General features: G+C 41.1%; 5 protein-coding genes across 5 annotated transcripts in view; 4 read left to right on the top strand and 1 right to left on the bottom strand.

Moving 5' to 3' along the window:
* The window catches only part of LOC310751719 (uncharacterized protein), a 950206-nt gene that overhangs the window by 188412 nt on the left and 741013 nt on the right, over nt 1–20781 (bottom strand). The window lies entirely within an intron of this gene.
* The window catches only part of METTL25B (methyltransferase like 25B), a 464705-nt gene that overhangs the window by 272777 nt on the left and 171147 nt on the right, over nt 1–20781 (top strand). The window lies entirely within an intron of this gene.
* Nucleotides 1–20781, top strand: part of LOC310750894 (vomeronasal type-2 receptor 26-like) — a gene marked incomplete at both ends in the record, with an annotated part of 225005 nt that overhangs the window by 182402 nt on the left and 21822 nt on the right. The window lies entirely within an intron of this gene.
* LOC310750898 (vomeronasal type-2 receptor 26-like) lies at nt 6415–7314 on the top strand (the record flags this gene model as incomplete). The annotated part of the gene is made up of 1 exon (XM_083589299.1): nt 6415–7314. One exon carries the CDS (start codon nt 6415–6417, stop codon nt 7312–7314), a length of 900 nt encoding a protein of 299 aa, XP_083445425.1.
* LOC310750897 (vomeronasal type-2 receptor 26-like) lies at nt 8126–17306 on the top strand (the record flags this gene model as incomplete). The annotated part of the gene is made up of 6 exons (XM_083589298.1): nt 8126–8133; nt 9328–9543; nt 12021–12312; nt 13520–14220; nt 14757–14911; nt 16405–17306. 6 exons carry the CDS (start codon nt 8126–8128, stop codon nt 17304–17306), a joined length of 2274 nt encoding a protein of 757 aa, XP_083445424.1.

The following is a 20781-nucleotide window of genomic DNA, read 5'->3' as shown; positions in this document are numbered from 1 at the left end:
CTTAAGGAGACTAACAGAAGAGATCGTAAAGGAAAAATAGAAATTATATGAACAAGATATGATGTGGAAACACCAAGATAAGACTGAATAGAATTATGAATTTTGTTTGGACTGATTGGGACTGATTTGGACATTAACGCAGTAATAAGAAGATGATCTGAATCCCCCTTTGGATCTTGAAGTATGGGTTCCCCCAACAAAATTTAAAAATTTGGCTTTGTAATTTGGAATCTATGTGATGTGATTTAATTTGATGTGATTGGCCAGTTAATAAAAATTATTTTAAAAAAAGAAAGAAACCCATAAAAGAAATGGAGTGGCCCTCATAGTCAACAACAGAGTGGCGAAAGCTGTACTGGGATGCACTCGCAATTAACAGGGCACTACTCAATAACAAATATGCATCATTATTTTCATCTTACTAGAAGTCACAGAGCTCAATGCTCTAAGGAGATAACTTTGGAACTGGTAATTATCTCAAATTGCTGGGATTGATCATTCATCTTCCCAAATCCCCTGTACACTTTTTCAGGCCATGAACACAATCAATGTCAGAATGTGAAAGTGTATATAAAATAAATTCTGTATCATTCAGAGCCCACATGAGACATTCTGAACATGCAGGTTTTCAGATCTTTGGCATTTTCCCTTTATCAAAATAATCCAGAGTCATTCAATGAGATTTCTTGTAATGCAGTTTATGGTAGATGAGATAGAAATCTGACTTTCGGCATCCCCGGCAGCCCCAAGATGGTCAGAACATTTCTGCTGCTGATCCTTCTCTTCCTGTGGCTACAGTTGCCTCCAACTGAGAGCAAGGAACACTCTGCTAGATGCACCATGATGGAGCCTTTCCAGCTTCCATACCAGAATTATCAGAGAGGGGACCTAATCATTGGAGGGATTGTTTCTTATTTCGGCTTTGTATTTGAAGAAATCGTTTTCCATGAGCACCCAAACACAAAGCTTACAGATGAACTTTTGTAAGTTAAAAAACCCTATCCTTCATAGCGTACTCTTGGTGAGCTCATGTATGCTACAATTACACCAAACATACAATGGTATTCTCAGAACACGTTTCCACATGATTTTTTACCCAGTAGCAATGTTAAATATATATTTTCTTCTCCTTACATTGTGATCTTGGCCTCTTCATTGCTTTATTCTGCTTCTTGAGGTTTCTATCTTCTGCCTGTTCTGCTTTCTCATCACCTGATCCCATGGCTCTCACCACTTTCTCCCAACTTCATCCTCAACCTTCCTCTGTGTTTCCTTTCACACCATTAACATTTGGTTGTCCTTTGCAGTAAAGCTTGATCCTCACATTCACAATCTGAATCACTTAATCTGACAGTCACATATGCTGTGAAACGTGAATATCATAGATTTTAGATTATATTCTCTGCTTTGCAATGTAAACCAAATTTGATAATAAAAAGAGAACTTGCAAACTTGTTTTTGCAAAACAAAGTAGTATCTATCTGGCTTATTTGCAGAGTAGACCCACTGAAATTAATACACCTAAGTTAGTCTGCTCTATTAATCATAATAGGTCTTCTCAGAGTATGAATAACATTGACTACAGTATTTTTGGTACAACTCCAATCTTATTTGAAGGAGGGAAAGATGGAAATTCCGTTACTAAGAAAGAATATATCCTGTTCCACCTGATGTGGAACCTACACCACCTACACCAAACTCTAACTATCTGAGAGGCCCCAGTCAAAATGTCTGACTTGGCAACTTCTCATCCAGTGAGTGTCTGTTGGTTGCTGAAAGGAAATAAGGAGTTAAGAGAAGGATGTGGCAATCGAGTCCCCCTTTGCAACATTAGCACAGGAGGAATGGCCGCCTGTGAGATTAGCCGCCTGTTAGCCGCCTGTGAGGGCCCATAATTTTAGGCAGCAGTGGTAAACCTGCAGATAAGAGATTAATTTACATACAGTATGTGTCTTTCAGGATATGAATGTTCTGCACAAAATTAAACACTTTTTAAATGCAATATTCTTAAAGCTGACTGAATATTGTTCCTGGGTTTCAGCTATGAACTGTCAAGAGTCACAATGCATATATGGTTTGCTTGTCTGTTTTTTGCTTATTTGTTCTATTTAATCCTTTGGGATTTGCCAGAGAAAGCCAGAAAGTTACCTATTTGCTTAAGAGGGAGCGGATGAGAATACCTCTGACACAAAGTATAACTCTTTTATTAGAGAAATACTGAAGAACTACCAGAATACTCTCTCCCTGGTGTTTGCTGTCAAAGAAATAAACAAGAACCCTAATATCCTACCAAATATGAGCTTGGGGTTCCACATCTACGATAGCTACGTAAATGCAAGGATGACTTATCAGAACACCTTGAAACTTCTGTCCATCACAGAAAGGATTGTCCCCAACTTCAAATGTGACAAGAAAGAACAAAAGATAGCTGTTATTGGCGGACTTGACTTTGACATCTCTCTCCACATGGCTACTGTCTTAGGCATCTACAAGATTCCACAGGTATAGTAAGTGTGGGGGCTGTCAAGCTCTTCTGCCTCTGGTACAATAGTTATCTTCCTGGTTTTCAATACTTTCTTTTGCTTTGGTTCATTCTTATGATAAAGTGAAATAAAAAAACTGATAAAAAACATCTGGGGGAGTTTTGCAGTGGTGGTTGGAGGAGAGGGGCTTTGGTACTTGCCTGACTTTGTCTCCCATTTGTCACTGGGAAGCAGCAGGGAGGTTGGAACTGGACAAATGCAGCAGCAGGAGTCTTTCTCCTGCTCCCAGAAAACTGCACAAGGCCAGTTGCAAGAGGTCAGAGAAACCCTGCTCCTCTTCCAAACCAACAGCACCTGGAGATATGCATAATGTTCTTGTGAAATCAGCATGCATCCATAAATGGAGTCGACTAATTCTCATTAGTTTTTCTCTTTGAGCAGATACTTGGGATGAACCATAACCGTTTGATCTAACTCTCCAATTCTTGTGGGGTTGATTTCTTCCTCCAGATTGCTTACTGTGTATTAGCTCCAGGGAGAAGTCCGGAGTTGCAGTCCCAGACATTCTACCGAACGGTGCCCAATGAGAAATATCAATATGCAGGGATTGTCATGCTAATGCAACATTTCCAATGGACATGGGTAGGAATTGTGGCATCCGATGATGAAAATGGAGAGACCTTTAGGCAAAGCTTAGTGCCAATGCTTTCCCAGCATGGAGTCTGTACAGCTTTCAGTGAAAAACTACCAGCCATTTCTCAGGGTATAGATAATTTTAGTTTCTTGGAACGCATTCGGGCCAAGTCCTCATTCCTAATGGCCTCAGACGTTAACATATTGGTTCTGTGTGCAGAACCTCAGACCATTGCAGTTGTGAAATGGATGCAATATTTCTTTTCATTAGCAGAAGATGTTGCAGAGAATTCTACAGGCACTGTGTGGATTTTGACAGCCCAGTGGGCTTTCTCTTCAGAAACAATTCAAAGGTATTACGATATACAAGTCTTTGATAGCGCCTTGTCTTTTGCAATTCACACAGAGAAAGTCCAGGGATTTAAAGAATTCCTTCAGACCCTGAACCCCAACTCTCCAAATGGAGATGGGTTCCTCCAGGCTTTTTGGCAACAGGCATTCAACTGTTTGTTTTCTGCTTCCAATGAGAGCAATGAGAGCACAAAGACCTGCACTGGCCATGAGAGTCTGGAGAGCCTTCCTGGGCATATTTTTGAAATGACCATGACTGGCCAAAGTTACAGTATCTATAATGCGGTTTATGCCATTGCACATACTTTACATCAGATGCACTCATCCAGGTCAAAATGCAGAATGATGGCAGGCAGAGGTGGGCTCGATCCTCCAAAACTGCAACCTTGGCAGGTAAGATTTCCTGTTCAGAACAAAGATTGCTTGGGGCTAATCTAATGAGCGATGACACACAGTCCATAGAATGAATACACACAAACACAGAGACATAGATATACACACACAACCGCTTACAGCTTTTACCTTTCCTCTACAACAATTCCCACATTCTTTTCAATCCTTAACTGTTTCCCCTTTCCTTCAAACTGAAGGAGCCACAATCAAGACAGGACCTGTACTTCCCTTCCATTTGCAGAAGTAGTTGAAGGAGTTATGGCACTCTGTACCCTTTCCCTGCCTCTCTGGGAACATGGGCTGTCAAGATGTGAATGCATCTCTTTCTGAGGAAAAGTAAATAAACACAGAGACAGAAACAGAGAGAGTGTGTGTGTGTGAGAGAGAGAGCAGGCTAAACCCACCATGAGCTGCTCACCATTTTGTTTTCCCTCTCTCCCTGCACACCCACCTTCCAGGAGGGGCAGTTCCAGGGCTTCCTGAAATGGCAGCATTTTGCCTTTGCACACGGACCCCAGAGCTGAACCCTCATGCAAGTGGCAGGCCAGATGTACTTGCTAGAAATACTTAGGTGCTCCAAATGTTGTAGACTGCACAGTTTTGGACTACTTTCCAGTGTGTGCAATATATGGATTGATACTTTCTCCTTTCTATAATCCATAAAAGCTCTCCTTTTTAAAACCTTGCCTTTGTTTTCTTCTGTCTAGCTGTACTCGTTCTTGAGGAGTATCTCCTTTAACAACAGTGCTGGTGACTTAGTGTCCTTTGATGAGAATGGGGAGTTAGCAGGTGGATTTGATATTATTAACTGGGTTACTTTTCCAAACCAAACCTTCTCCCGAGTAAAAGTAGGAAAGATAGTTCCACAAGATTCACAAAACGTAGACTTCAGCATGGATCAGGAAGCCATCACATGGCACAGCTTTTTTAATCAGGTGGGACCAATGGTTTTTTAAAAAATTAGATATTCATATGGGACAATGCAATACGTATGGGACAATGACAATAAAGATTATCGTATCGTATAAAGTTAATGTAGACATTCTTTATCATTAATAAGCAATTGTTTAAGGATAATCCATTTCCAACAAGTTATTTTACCATCAAATATGAGGTCAGAAGTAAATATTTTCTTCTTTAGGATTCTCTTTTAAAAGTATATAATGGTGATATATTCCACTGTATTGCATATGAAATATTGTTGGCTTCCAACTCTCCTCCTCCCTGATCATTGACCAGGCTGGTTTTCAGACTAAAGAGAGTTACAGTCCAATACCATCTGGTGGACCAAAGGTTCCACATCCCTGATATATAGGATTTCAGTATAACATTTTAATGCTTTGCACATGAATGTAGGAGTAAATCATGCTGAACCAAGTGAGATTTACAGCTCAGAAGACAAGGGGAGGCTTAGTTACCCATTTGTTTTGAAAGAAGATTTTTTTTTGTGGTGCTTCTCTGAGCCTAATATATGTGCTTCCTATTTTACCTTCTCTGTTGACTCCCTGTAATTCAAAGTCCCCTGTCCTCTCTCCATCCTCCATCTTTATGAAGATGAAAAATTCAATATCCCTTCTCATTCACTCCCAATATTCACATTGCAATATATTTACGCATAAAGGTAAAGGGACCCTCAACCATTAGGTCCAGTCATGGCCGACTCTGGGATTGCAGCACTCATCTCGCTTTACTGGCCGAGGGAGCCGGCGTACAGCTTCCGGGTCATGTGGCCAGCATGACTAAGCCGCTTCTGGTGAACCAGAGCAGCGCATGGAAACACCGTTTACCTTCCCGCCGGAGCGGTACCTATTTATCTACTTGCACTTGCTTTCGAACTGCTAGGTTGGCAGGAGCAGGGACCGAGCAACGGGAGCTCACCCTGTCGCAGGGATTCGAATCACCGACCTTCTGATCGGCAAGTCCTAGGCTCTGTGGTTTAACCCACAGCGCCACCCGTGTCCCTATATTTACGCATACAACACACCTTTCTGGAATCATGTCAACCAGTCAGCTGATCTCTTCTCTTTGGTTAAAACTGTGTTGTTTACAAGGCACAAGAGAGCTACATTTTCTCCTCTTTTTAAGAATAGGTGCTGCCCCTTGCCTTGTGTAATGATCACTGCCAGCCAGGCTACAGCAGGAAAATGAAGGAGGGGATGCCATTTTGTTGCTATGATTGTGCTTCATGTTCACATGGGATGATTTCGAATCAGACAGGTAGGAGACATCATCTCCTATTATAAAAAAATATTCCTAATATCTATTTCAACTCTTTCTCTCTATTAGCAGAAATGCCTGTCTGCTGGTGCAAGCTGATCTGAATTAAAAGCAAGATGGTTAATTGATAGCATCAAAATGTTTAATTTACACTGATATTTGCCTAGGGTCCTGCACCTCTCCCCATTTCCTAATTGTTTTTCCAAAAGCGCCATCAGGGAGCGATTGGCACGTTCCACAATCACTTGACCTTTAGAGTTCACCTTTGCTGTGGTTTCAGATCTCTGGCGGAAGCCCAGATAAAACGATATCATTTTATTATTATTTTTTTAAAGATATGGATTATTGTTTCCAATGCCAAGATGACCAATTTCCAAACAAGGACAGAGATCAATGCATCCCGAAACACCAACATTTTCTTTCCTACGCAGAACCTTTAGGGTTCGTTTTAGCTTCCTTAGCTCTGGTCTTTTCTCTGGTCACAGCTTGGATACTTGGCGTCTTCTCTAGGAATGGGGACACTCCCATTGTCAAAGCCAACAACCGGGACCTCACCTACACTCTGCTTCTTTCCCTCTTGCTCTGCTTCCTCTGCTCCTTGCTGTTCATTGGCCAGCCTCACCCAGTGAGCTGCTCTTTACGACAAGCTGCTTTTGGCATCATCTTCTCCATTGCTGTGTCTTGTGTCTTGGCCAAAACCATCACGGTGGTTCTGGCTTTCATGGCCACCAAACCAGGATCCAGGATGAGGAAATGGGTGGGGAAATCTCTCACAAACTCTGTGCTTCTTGGTTGCTGCTCCGTTCAAACCAGCATTTGTGCTGCTTGGCTCTGTACGGCTCCTCCATTCCCAGATGTGGACATGAGCTCTCTGATGGAGGAAATCATTGTGGAATGCAACGAAGGTTCTGTCGCGATGTTTTATTCTGTCCTGGGTTATCTGGGATTCCTGGCCATGGTCAGCTTCACTATGGCTTTCCTGGCCAAGAGGTTGCCGGACAGTTTCAATGAAGCCAAGTTCATCACCTTCAGCATGTTGGTGTTCTGCAGTGTTTGGCTGTCCTTTGTTCCCTCTTATCTGAGCACCAAAGGAAAGCAGATGGTGGCTGTGGAGGTCTTTTGCATCTTGGCCTCCAGCGCAGGTTTGCTGGGTTGTATCTTTGCCCCCAAATTGTACATCATTCTTCTGAGGCCTGACTTGAACAGCAAAGACCACTTAATTCTGAGGAGCAGATAGGAATCACCTTGTGTTGATGGTTTTAATTATTGCATTGTTTGCTTGCATTTACTGGATTAAAACCAGAGAAAGTAATTCCTTGTATTTTTCAACTCTTATCCTTTTAACCTTTTTCATTCCCAACCTACATCTGTGATCAATAAAGCTGAGACCAATTTTTAACCCCATAAAGTTGTTCTGTCAATTTGTTATCCTATCAATACACTGATCTTCCACTCATAGGGGCTAAAGGTATATCCCTTCATGGGGAGAGATCATCTGTGTGAAACATGTAACTTCTGCGGAGGCTGTACTTTATATATTTAGGTAAAAGCTATATTGTGTTTATTTATATGTAATCAGGAAAGGCTGCTGATCTCACAGTGTACTGTAGCTGCAAAAGCCTGTATAACGTGGCAGAACATCATGGCCAATTCAGATGCTGAATGACATTTGTTACCCACTGGTCCCCCTCTGCCTAAAAAGATTCTCTGAGTTTATCTTCTCCATGTAGGGAAGATATAGAGTGGCTGGACTGAAGAACATTTCAGCTCTCAGGAGAACCTACAAAAGCCTGTGCAAAGTGCTTTACAAGTGCTGATGATGTTCTGATAGTTCAGGCTTGCAATTTGTGTTCATGAAGCTATGGAAACCCCAACAACCAGCTCTTGGGGGGCCTTGCATAGCTCCATATGTAACACTGTGAGGCCCCAAAGATCAGCTGATAGCAGGAGCTTGCAGAGCACCATGTTTGCTGAGTTTCAGGCCCAAGGAGCAGCTGATCATTCATGTGGGGATAATGGGTTCTCTGGTGTCTCTGTGATATCGGATGATGGAGAGGTATGCTGCCCCATCCCCATGTCACCTATGGCCCACATATGTCACAACCTACAATTTTTAGCACAAGAAAGTAGAATTAAGAATATTCATGACATGAAGAATACTATAGTATTCCGCCTTTAGACATACAGTGGCTCCTCTCGTTACCAACTTAATTCATTCCGGAGGTCCATTCTTGTCCTGAAACCGTTCTTAAAACGAGGCACACTTTTGCTAATGGGGCCTCCCGCTGCGCATGCACTGCCAGCACGCGACTTCATCTCACATCCTGGGGAAAATTCACTACCAGGGGCACCTACTTCCGGGATAGCGGAGCTTGTAACCCGAAGTGTTCACAAGGAGGATGTTACGTAACCAGAGGTTCCACTGTAACTTGGTCAGAACTGATTGTTATAGGAGTGTTTAAAGCTCATAGAGAAAGATTCTAAATCACTGAATTCACAGATTTCTAAATCTAAACTTGATTACTGTATATTTGTCTATTTATTACATTTATATACCATGGTTCTCCTCCTCCCATTTCACCTTCACAACGATGCTCTGAGGGAGGTTAGGCTAAGAGGCTGTGATCTTCCCAAGGTCACCCAGTGAGCTTCATGGCTAAGTGGGGATTCGAACCCTGGTCTCCCATGTCCTAGTCCAACACTCTAACCATTATATCACACTGGCTCTCTACTGTAATTTATGGTCTGTCCATATGGTGTTAATTAATGTAATGGAAAGCTGAAAAGCAGTTATTCTTTTACTTTATATTTTCTTATTATGTAGTTTTCTCTTTTATTCTGACTCTCCATAAACTCTTATTGCTCTCCCTACTAAGGGGACCAGCTGAGACTTTGGCTGTGATGTGATAAACATGCTCCCCCAACCTAAATCCCTAAGAAGCTGATTAAGTCTCCTGTAATCATGAAAGAAATCATGATTATTCCATTGACTCTCTGGGGAGTTCCAGTAGCTGCATGAAAACTATGAATCAAGTCTGGGAGATACTATTAATATCTCCTGTGATGTTCAGAGCTTGGCCTTACACCAAGGGCTCTGTCAGACTGATCAATAATTCTTTTTCCTGCAAAAATCTGGCTTTCGTAACCAACCTAGTGAGACTTTGCTGCTCAGTATCACTCAGATGACAACGTGCAAAGAGATGAATTGTCCCCTACAAAATTCCTCTTGCTCCTACCATGCTCTGTGCAGGATGGTACTTTCCATGATGTTGGCGTCAGTGCTGCTTCCTCCAGATGAGTGCAAGGCTGCTGTTGCTCCGTGTTCCATCCGTGACCCTCTTCCTATTCTTCACAAATATTTCCAGTCTGGAGATCTTGTTATTGCTGGCATTATGTCTCAAATCTATATAACTTCAAGCATAGCCTTCGATGAACCTCCTACAACTGAACTCTTTGATGACATTCTGTAAGGAAGTGTGTGTGTCTGTGTGTCTGTGTGTGTCTGTGTGTCTGTGGGTCTGTGTCTGCTTTAATACCGTATTATATATCTGTAATGAATATATTTCTGCATTTGACATATGATGAAGGTGATGCTCATTACACTAGTGGCCAAATTTGTGGAAAACTTTAGGAAAAGCTGTATTTCTAAGGTTTGGCGGCTCATAAGAACAGTATACCATTAGAATGAACTTCTGCAGTATATCATTAGAAAGATAATCTAATGCAGAATATAATGCCCAAAACTGTGCTGAATAGCCCTGACCTGAATCCAACAGAATATCTGTGGAGCTGATTAAACTTTTAGTCAGAAGCAACAAAGGAATAAAGCACAATTTTTAGAAACAATCTTGGTTTCACATTAAAACACCTGGTGATTTAAAATACTTGGTTTATTCCATGGGATGCCACTGTAGAGCTCCAATTGCAGCAAAAAGTTTCTACGCTAACATAAATGGTGAAAAGTTATGAAATACCCTTATCATGGTTTACTGTGCATAACTTTTTGTATGGCTATTTGCTTGCTTTGGTGATCACTTGTAGCTGAGTAAAATTTGTCTTCCATGAAGATGGTTTTAACAGTGAGTCCGTATGTGACTGTGGAGACCAATTCTGGATCCACATGTCCTTCCATAGTGAGGACCTAGATTTCCAGGCGGGAGTTGGTCCCAGTGAGGGTTTGCCAAATATGCCTTCCTCACTTCCATCCTAAGTTCAAGTGTCTTCAAAGTCCTTTACACCTTTGGTAAAAGTTGTTCTCCCAGCCAGTATTTCCCACTTGTCTGTGTTTATACTACATTTTTTTTAGATTGGCCTTAAGGGAGTTTTTAAACCACTTTTGTTGACCACCAGCATGGTGCTTTTCATATTAAAGTTTGGAGTAGAGTAGTTGCTTTGGAAGACGATAATCAGGCAAAATGACCTGTCCAACAAAGTTGCTTTTGAAGAATCATTTCTTCGATACTGGTGATCTTTGCTTCACCCGGTACACTGACCTTAGTTTGCCTGTCTTCCCAAGCGATGTGTAGAAAATTTCAGAGACACCGTTGATGGAATCTTTCGAGGAATTGGAGACGGCATTTATAAGTGGTCCCTGTTTCACAAGAATAAAGTGAGGCTGGTAGTACAATTGCTTTGTAAACAAGCATTTTGTTCTCTGTGCGAATGTCCCAGTCCTCAAACACCCTGCAGGAGAAAGCACACTTGCAGACCTTAGACAGTGCAGGATTATGGCATCAATTTCAGCCCTTGTGGAAAGATAACTGCCCAGGTAGGAGAAGTGATCAACACTTTCCAACCTTATACCATTGAGTTGGATTTGTGACGGTACATAGAGGTTGTTTTGTTCTTGTCGGTGAAGCACTTTGGTTTTTTGGATATTGTACGTGTAGGATCAATGGCAATGGAAATAATAGAGTTGGGGCAATAATGCAATCCTGTTTAACACCTGATCCCACTGTGAATGGTTCACTTTGAGAGCCATGGTTATCTGCAATTGTTGCAGTCAAATAATCATGGAGGAGATGAATGATGTTCACAAATTCATCTGGGCAGCCAATTTTCAGAAGGACAGTCCCTAGGGCATTACGATTCACAGTGTCAAAGGCCTTAGTCAGGTCAATAAACGCCATATACAGGGGTTGGTTTTGCTCTCTGAATTTTTCTTGTAGCTGTCAAGTGGTGAAAATCATGTCCACTGTTCCCCTAGAAGGTCAAAAACCATTTTGGGATTCAGGAAGGGTAGCCTTGGATATTGTTAGGAGACAGTTTCCTAAGATCCTTGCAAGAATTTTGCCGGCCGCAGCTAATAAAGAGATGCCTCGATAGCAATTCAGCTTAATAGGATCTTGAAGGGCTTGATTATTATGGTATTAATCTAAATAATACTGATGTTATGAGCCAGAGATCCATACATATTTTCCAAAATGTTTTCACAATATTGGCCACAGGTGTATGATGATTCCTACCACCTTTTTCCTTCCACGAAGTTCTGAGAGATGGGGGCAGACCTGAAAACACAAACCCACTTCTGCAGTGTGTGATAACCTTTTTCTTCTTATACGGTAGGCTTATACCAGTGGTCAGTTTTTCTAAAAAAAGGTTGCAAGGCAGCAAAAAAGGTAACATCCCCATTCACGTTGTTAAGACTTTCCGCTCATTTACCATGGTGAGCGAAGGATTTCTTATTTAATATTTGACTTTAATCAAAGCCAAATGGTAATTCATTCAAACTTAGAGGTGATTTTATTATAATCTTTTGGTACCACACTTTCTCCTCCTCCTCCGTAGATCAGAAATAGTAGCAATGAGGGCCAGGCCGCCTGTGACGTGGCAGGAGTTAGATGTTCAGGGTAGCAAAACATCTAGGTTTGTGTTTCAATATATCCATACACTTTCTATGTTTGTGAATGTGAATTGTTATGCACTATGTCACTCTCCATACAGACCAATGACACAACTCTACCAGCATATCCTGGCTTTGGCATTTGCTGTGAAAGAGATAAATGAAAATCCCAAAATATTGCCCAATATCTCTCTGGGTTTCCACATCTATAACAACTATTTCAGTCCATGGTTTACCTACCTAGCCTCCATGGAACTTCTCTCTAGCCAAGAAAGACTCCTCCCCAACTACAAGTGTGATGCTCAGGAGACTCCAAAGGCTGTGATTGGGGGACCAAAACCTGATTTATGTCTCCACATGTCAACCATCCTGTCCATGTACAAGATGCCAAGAGTAAGAGGTCTGCATAGAACATGGGTCATCAATGAAAGCCATTTATAGTTGTTTCTGACTAGTCTCATTGGGTTGCATTCTGCTAACTGAAGAACAAAATATCAAGGGATTGGCAAATAGTGGGCATAGGTTGGTATTTTTCAACCAAAAATGCAGGTTGTGGAAAATATGTCTGCTTCAGTTCCACTCCTCCTGAAAATCTCAAGTGGAAGAATTCCTCATTGGACACTTTACTCCTGTGCAGGACTGTAACAAAACGTCTGCTGCCTGTGGTAGCACAACTGTGTGTTTGCTATGCCTGCTGAAAGATCACTTATATATTTCCCAAGATAACTATAACATTCCAAATCAACAGAAATAAGTGATATTTGAATCCTTCTGAAGCAGACCCCCCTCTGTAAAACTCTATAACCACCACGGGTTATCTAGCGTGTGTGAGGTAATGGTCAACTTCAGGCAGAAGTTGAACAAATAAGGAAGATTTATTTCGCAGAATAAAGTTGGTAAGACAAAAGAGGTATCAGGAGATAAAGTATCCTCACAACTCTACTTCTCCTTCATCAAACTTAGCCCTCCAGTTAACTCTTGACTGAAAACTCTTACACTACTCTACACAATGCCATGCTATCTAAGCTCAGGGGCTCCTTTCTCTAGCTATAAATATTTTCCTCAGGGTGCTCCACCGCCTTGCTGACTGGCTGTCTTGGTAGCCATTTACCTGTTATTTCCTTTATCCTCCTTTACATATGAAAGACAGCAAATTCTGCCGTAAACATAACTGCATAATACTTCTATTTGATGAAAATACGTTAATACCTTAATATTTCCCAAAATTGCAGATTATAAATTAAGAGATATACAGTGGTACCTCGGGTTACGAACTTAAATCGTTCCCGAGGTCCGTTCTTAACCCAAAACTGTTCTTAACCTGAGGGGCACTTTAGCTAATGGGGCCTCCCACTGCAGGCGCACTGCTGGCGCATGATTGCCATTCTCATCCCGGGGCAAAGCTTGCAACCCGATGTACTTCTTCCAGGTTAGCAGAGTTTGTGACTGGAAGCGTTTGTAGCCCGAGGTACCACTGTAAACAAAAAGCTGAATCCCCCTGGTTAATATGTTGAAATCTGCTTTTGAGTCTAACTGGTGTTTTGATATCACCATTTGTTATCACCTTTCCTCCCTTGATTTTAACAATGACCCTCTTCAGCTCATCTATGGCTCTTCTCCTGTGACGAATGATGACATTCAGGCCCTTTTCACCCACTGGATATTCCCAAATGGGACTCAGCAATACGAGGGGATCCTCCAGTTACTGCTGCATTTCCGTTGGGTGTGGATTGGTGTGCTTTTTCTCCTTGGTGACACTGGAGAGAGATTTGTACAAAATGTTCTCCCCATGTTTGCCCAGAAGGGTATCTGCTTTGATTTCATAGAAAGTTTCCCTGAGGTTACATCTTCTGGAGAGTTTGAAGAAATGGTGGAAGAAGGTTCAAAAACAATCAGCATTATTGTGGGAAGCACTGCCAATGTTGTAGTTGTGCATGCTGAAATTCATACAATTATGGTAATGAGAATGATACCCAGACTTGCAGAAACAAATGATGTGCCAATGCAAGGAAATACAAAAGTCTGGATTATGACAGCCCAGATGGATTTCACCTCATTTCCCTTTCAAAGAGGTTGGGACATCACATTCCTCCACGGGGCTCTATCCTTTGCAGTTCACTCTAAGGATCTTCCAGGATTCCAGAAATTTATTCAGATGAGAAACCCTACCTTGGAAAAAGAAGACCGTTTTCTCAAAGTTTTCTGGGAAGAGGCATTTAATTGTGGTTTTCCCAACCCTGCTTCAGAGAAGAAAGATGACAAAATCTGCACTGGGGAGGAGAATATTGAGAGCCTTCCTGGGTCTGTTTTTGAAACGAGCATGACAGCCCACAGCTACAGCATCTACAATGCAATCTATATTTTGGCACATGCTTTGCACACCATGCAGTCCACCAAATTAAATTGCAGAGCAATGGCAGGTGGAGCAAGATGGAAACTTACAGATCAACAGCCATGGCAGGTAATGTTGTCTTCCAGTTAATACAGATGTCTGTAATCAACTCTGGAGCTGAGCTAAAAGGGGGACTTTTCTTGAATACCTCTGTCAGTAGGGGAAACTCGTTCCTCTTTCCTATCAGGGAGGAAATGACTGTTCACTAATGGTTAGGATAACATAATGGATGAAATGCTGCCATCACTTTAAAGTGGGTTCAGTTGTCCTTGGAATAGCAAAACATGGCTATAGATGGCTAGGTACACAATATCATGCTATCACAATTTGTACAAAGGCAGCCCAGTATCCCTGGAAAGTGATGAGTAGCTTATCTACACAGCTTATCCACCAGTTTGAAAGAACGTCCTGTCTAATATTTTTTGTGAAGTTCCATGAAATTTAGGCTAAGACTAACTGTAATTCTCAGAAGAACCACATCTTACCTTCACAATGAACATTACTACAGGGCCTTTTTCAGCCGGAACTCACTGGAACTCAGTTCTCTCCCCTCTCAAGGGGACTCCATTGCCATTCCAAAGAACAAGGAAGGTGTTTGTGGTGAGTTCCAGCACCTGTTTTTCTAGAAAATAACACAGCTCATTAATTTCTTTTTCCTTTTTAGCTCCATCCATTTTTGAAGAAGAGATTCATTAAAAAGAGAGAAAGAAAAACACTAATATACAACTTTTAAATGGACCACAAACTATAGGTCTTAAATGTTAAAGATAAGCACTCTGTTTGTATGAATATTACTAATATTTAATTATATTTGGCATCTTCATTAGTTGCCTTTTTCTTCTTCAAACTTAGCTCCACCACTTTTTGGGAAGTATTTCATTTAATAATAGTGTTGGGGAAGAAGTTTCCTTTGACCAAAATGGGGAATTAGTAGCTGGAATTGATATAATAAATTGGGTCACATTCCCAAATCAGTCATTTCTGAGAGTCAAAGTTGGAACAATGGACCCACAAGCTCCCCCAGAAAAGAGGTTAACCATTCATGATGATGGTATCATGTGGCCCAACTGGTTCAACCAGGTAAGAATTTATTCAGGATTTTCTCTAGTTTTTTGCTCAGTGTCCCAAAACTGCCTCATTGCAACACATTGACTCATCAATTATCAGAATCAGACTAAATCTGTTAAGGAAATATCAGGCTGTAGCACTGATAAAAGGAAAGCTATCTTGTTTCTAGCTCTATCTAATACATGAAATACATGAACTCGCAAGGGGTTTGTTGAATGTCAAATGTTGCTGTATGTTAGCCATATTTCTAAGTCAGGAGAACGGTCCAAGAAGGTAAGACAAGAGATCATCGCCCTTCACAAAAAAGGTACAAGTATACAAAAAGAAAGGAAATGCACTGAATGTTGCCAGAGAAACCATTGGAAGCATAGTTCGCAAGTTCAAAGTTAAAGGAACAGTGGTTAGACTACCTGGACGGGGCAGAATTTCAATAATTTCTATTGCAACTGTAAGTCAAAAGCACTTGAGCAATTTCTATATTCATGAGATACTGACCCAATGAGCTTTCAACTGAACATTTTCTATTTTGATAAGAGATTGGCATGCTAATCTCTGAAGAAGTTCAAATACTTACCAATATGGTTTCCATAAAGGCAAATGTACTGGAGTAATGATAGAAGTTCCAATGCTACAATTAGAGCAAGATTTAAGATCATCTTCAAAAAAAACAAAAAACCTAAAGAAAGCTATTGCTTTACAGTCATTTTTACTATTTGAAGATAAGTCCCAAACTATTTCCTTCTTTCATTTATGAACAGGCACAACCCACTTCTCTGTGTAATGAGAATTGTCATGTAGGTTATAGAAAGAACAAGAAGGAAGGAAAGCCATTCTGCTGCTATGATTGCCTTCCGTGTCCAGAAGGGAAGATCTCAAACAAGGAAGGTAAGGAATACATCACACGCTTTAATTTTCCCAGTGAAGCTCATTTCTTTAGTGGGAAAACAGTATAGAAGTAGCAAATATACATTTTGGTATCTCTTTTTTGTTTTAATAAGATTTGTTTCTTCCATTTTCTTTTTCAGACATGGATGACTGTTTAGAATGCCCTGGAGATCAATATGCAAACAATGAACAGGGTGGCTGCCTCCCCAAAGACAAAACATTCTTGTCTTATGGAGAACCGTTGGGGATCAGCTTGGCCACGTTGGCCCTCTTCTTTTCCTTCATCACAGCTTTGGTGCTTCAAATATTCACAAAGCACAGAGATACTCCCATAGTTAAAGCCAACAACCGCGACCTCACTTATATTCTCCTCCTTTTCCTCCTGCTCTCCTTCCTTTGTGCTCTGCTCTTCATTGGCCAGCCTCAGGAAGTCACCTGCCTCCTTCGGCAAACTGCTTTTGGCATGATCTTCTCAGTGGCAATTTCTTGCATATTGGCCAAAACTGCCATTGTGGTTCTGGCTTTCATGGCCACCAAGCCAGGGTCCCGAATGAGGAAGTGGGTCGGGAAGCCACTGGCCAGCTCCATTGTTTTTTCCTGCTCCCTTATTCAAGCCACAATCTGTAGCACATGGCTGGCAACTTCTCCTCCTTTCCCAGACGTTGACATGCACTCAATGACTGAAGAAATAATACTAGAATGTAATGAAGGTTCCACTCTCATGTTTTATTGTGTCCTGGGATTCATGGGTTTGCTGGCCATTGTCAGCTTCACGGTGGCTTTCCTAGCTAGAAAGTTGCCTGACAGTTTCAATGAAGCCAAATTCATCACCTTCAGCATGTTGGTCTTTTGCAGTGTGTGGCTCTCCTTTGTTCCAACCTACTTGAGCACCAAGGGCAAATACATGGTGGCTGTGGAGATCTTCTCCATCTTGGCCTCCAGTTGTGGGTTACTGGGCTGCATCTTTACCCCCAAATGCTATGTTATTTTACTGAGGCCTGAGCTGAACAGCAGGGAGCAGCTAATAAGAAGACAGTTTTAAATAATCCAAAAGTCTGAATCATGCTCGTAATTCTAGGTGTCTGTTATTGCTATTTTATTTACGTGTATGTAATTAGAAATTAGGGATACTCATGTCGCTAGAAATTAAAGAATCAACAAATAAACAAATAATTCAAGAATTAACAAGTTAACAATAAAAAAGATCTGGAGCAGCTCCAAGAATTCCTTTGGGAGAAACTGTGAGGACACAATTAGGGCAGTGGTGGATTGCTTAATTATTTCCATCACTGTCACTGATGAGGATCAGTACTTATTTTGTGGCAATGTCTTTGAGCACAACTGGCCTGGGGCATTACCCGGGTTGCAACAAAATGGGATCGGTCTGTCAACCAGCTACAAATCCAGCTAACAGTTCCCTCATTCCACTCAGAAGAATATCATGGGGGGGGCGGGGGGAGAGAGTCAACTTTGTCCAAAGCCTTACTGAAATCAAGATACACTATGTCCACAGCACTACACTAACCTTTTCTGTAAGGAAATGTAATACTCTGATCTGAACAACAGGGAGCAACTAATGAGTAGAAATAGAGAAAGGAAGAAAGGAAGATCATCTTCTTAAGTAAATTGCTTTGTAAATGTTGATGTAAGAGATATAATGAGAATTTGAGCAGGGATACTTCTTTAAGCATAGAACAATCCTGATTTTTTTGTGACTAGAGTTGAACTGGACGAATTCCTTTATTTATATTAGTTTTTATTTTTGCAATTTCTATTTTACTTAAATTAATTAAATACGTAAACCTATAATCCCTTTTGACTTCCCTCCACCCCATTGTGGATCATAATGTAATGATTTCCCCCTCTACATCTCTTTCATAACTCTATTTTTGTCAATCCTTTGTCAATCCATGGTTCAGATTTTGTACTACAAGTTTTCTGTCAAAACTACCAATGTATGTAATTGTTTACAATAGCTTTTCAAATATATTATAAACTTTCCCCATTCTTTATTAAAGACCTTCTCTTCCTGGTTTCTGATTCTTCCTGAAAGCTTTGCCATTTTGGCACAGTTCATCAATTTTGTCTTCCACTCTTCTTTGGTCAGAGTTGTACCATCTTTCCATTTCTGGGCTAACAGAGTCCATGCGGCCATGGTCACATACATAAATAGTTTTGTCTGGTCCTTTGGGACCTCTGGTCCTATAATACCTAAAAGAGAAGCTTCTAGTTTCTTAGGAAAAGTTATTTTCAACATTTTTTCAGTTCATTAGATATCATTTCCCAGAAGTCTTTTATCATATTACATGACCACCACATATGATAAATGTACCCTCTTTTTCTTTACATTTGCAGCACGTTTTAGACTTTGAATTGTACATCATAGCTAATTTGCTAGAAGTTAAATACCAACGATACATCATTTTCATATAATTCTCCTTCAGAGTGTAACACACTGTAAATTTTAATCCTGTTGTCCATAGTTTCTTCCATGCTGCTAATTCAATGTTATAACCAAGATCCTTGGTCCAGTGGATCATTACTGATTTGACCTGTTCATAGGTTTTATTTGAAAAACCCTTCTTTTTATCCAACTTAAACACTTCATTAAGCCGGTAATATTGCAACCAATCTGTTACTAATTCACTTTTATATTGGTTTTAAAGATTCTGGCTAGCAGAATTAGATCTGATGATGAAATCAAAGGGACAGCAGTGGGGCAGAGAGCATATAAACTCAAGGCATTTGCTGATGATGTGATGATATCTGTAGAGGAACCTATGGTGCTATGTATGGAGAGAGGCAAAACCCCCAACCTGCTGATGGTTGGAACTTCCATAGCTCCATGAACACTGCTTTGCAAGCATGAACTATCAGCTCATCACCAGCACTTGTAAAGCACTTTGCACAGGTGCTCTTGACATCCTATTGAGCCTACAAACCCCCATCAGCTCAGCCACTCTTTATCTGTCCCACAGCTGACATCACGAGAAGCTGAAGAGTGCCAGAAATTCCCACAAGTAGCTGTTCTTTAAAGTGACAGAAGAGACTAATAGGAGATTTGAGAGCTGTTTTTCCTCTTAAATAGGGAATACATAAAGAAGCATCTTCCTCTCCCGGATGAAATTAAAACCAAAAAAACACTTCAGAAGGACTACCTACTTGTAGTATTTCATTTATATTGCACCATAAGACATGTTTCCTGGACACTTCACAAGAAAGTACAACAGCTAAAATGTAATACAAAATAATAATAAACTATTGCAGACCCAGGTGCCGCAGGCTCCCTATGATCAGTGTATTGACAGGATAACAAATTGCCAGCTTTATGAGGTTACAAATTTGTCTCAGCTTTATTGATTATAGTTGTAGGTTGGCCTGGGTGCACATCTCTCAAATTTGTGGCCGGAAGCTTCTGCCAGGATAAGGCCAATACTATTTCTGTTGAACGAGTCATTCTCGTCATCTCTCGCTCAACTTATGGGATAAAGGCATTCCAACACACGTCCCTCTGCTTCATAAAAGAATGTTATCTTACTGTTATTCATAAGTATAGAGACTGACAGATCAAATGATTTCTGGATTTTTCTACAACCATTCATCAAAATGAACCATGGTGTTATAGATCCATCACAGTTTACAAAGTGTGCACTGATAGTCACAGTGGAGAGTAGTAGGGTTATTGGGGCACTGCCCAGAAAACTTCAATATTTCCTCCCCCAATCTAATCGCAGGACCTCAGGTTCTGTCTATTACAGACTCTGGCTCCACATTCGGTTGGTCTCCATGCCTTTTCCTTGCCTAATGTCAGGCTCCAGGGACTCTGCTTACTCCCACTGCTCCTGGGAAGATTCAGGAACCTGGGCAGGGGGGGGAGGAGGCTGAATGCAACCCGTCTCAGCACAATCCCTGACCGCTAAAAGTCCCCATGAGCATTAGCCGCCACTAACTTGCTATTTCAAGGACAAGACAAAAAGTTTCAAAACATGCCAAGAAATAAGGAATTGAGACTCAACATATTCCTCCTAAATCCCTATGTGAGAACATTGCTCCAAAAAGAATTATATATTCAAAATTCAATATATTGGGGAAAACTGATATTCTGACTTAACCTATTTGCAAGCTGCATGCTGACTTAAATGTTTCTCTGTGTTAAACGAACTGTGCATTGTTGATGATTAATGGTTTAGTGTAATTTTGCAAGTGGTTCCAGGTCCTATTGTGCATGGTTGTTGTATATAAAGTGCATAGTTAAACTATGGAAGTCACTCCCGCAGGGGGTAGGGATGACCACCAGAATAGATGGCCATAAAAGAGCCCTAGACGAATTCACAGAGGAGAGGGCTATTGATGTCTCCTAGCCAGGATGGCTCAGCACTGATGCCACAGTTGGAGGCAGCCATGTTCCTGAATACGAGTTGCTGGAAACGGAAGGAGGGGAAAGTGTTCTTGTACTTGAATCCTGCTTGCAGCTTCCCCTTTGAGGCATCTGGTTGGCCACTGTGAGAACAGGAGGC

Source organism: Podarcis filfolensis (genome assembly GCF_964270895.1).
Source record: "Podarcis filfolensis genome assembly, chromosome: 16".
Classification (NCBI taxonomy): domain Eukaryota; kingdom Metazoa; phylum Chordata; class Lepidosauria; order Squamata; family Lacertidae; genus Podarcis; species Podarcis filfolensis.
This window is presented reverse-complemented; position numbering and strand designations above follow the sequence as displayed.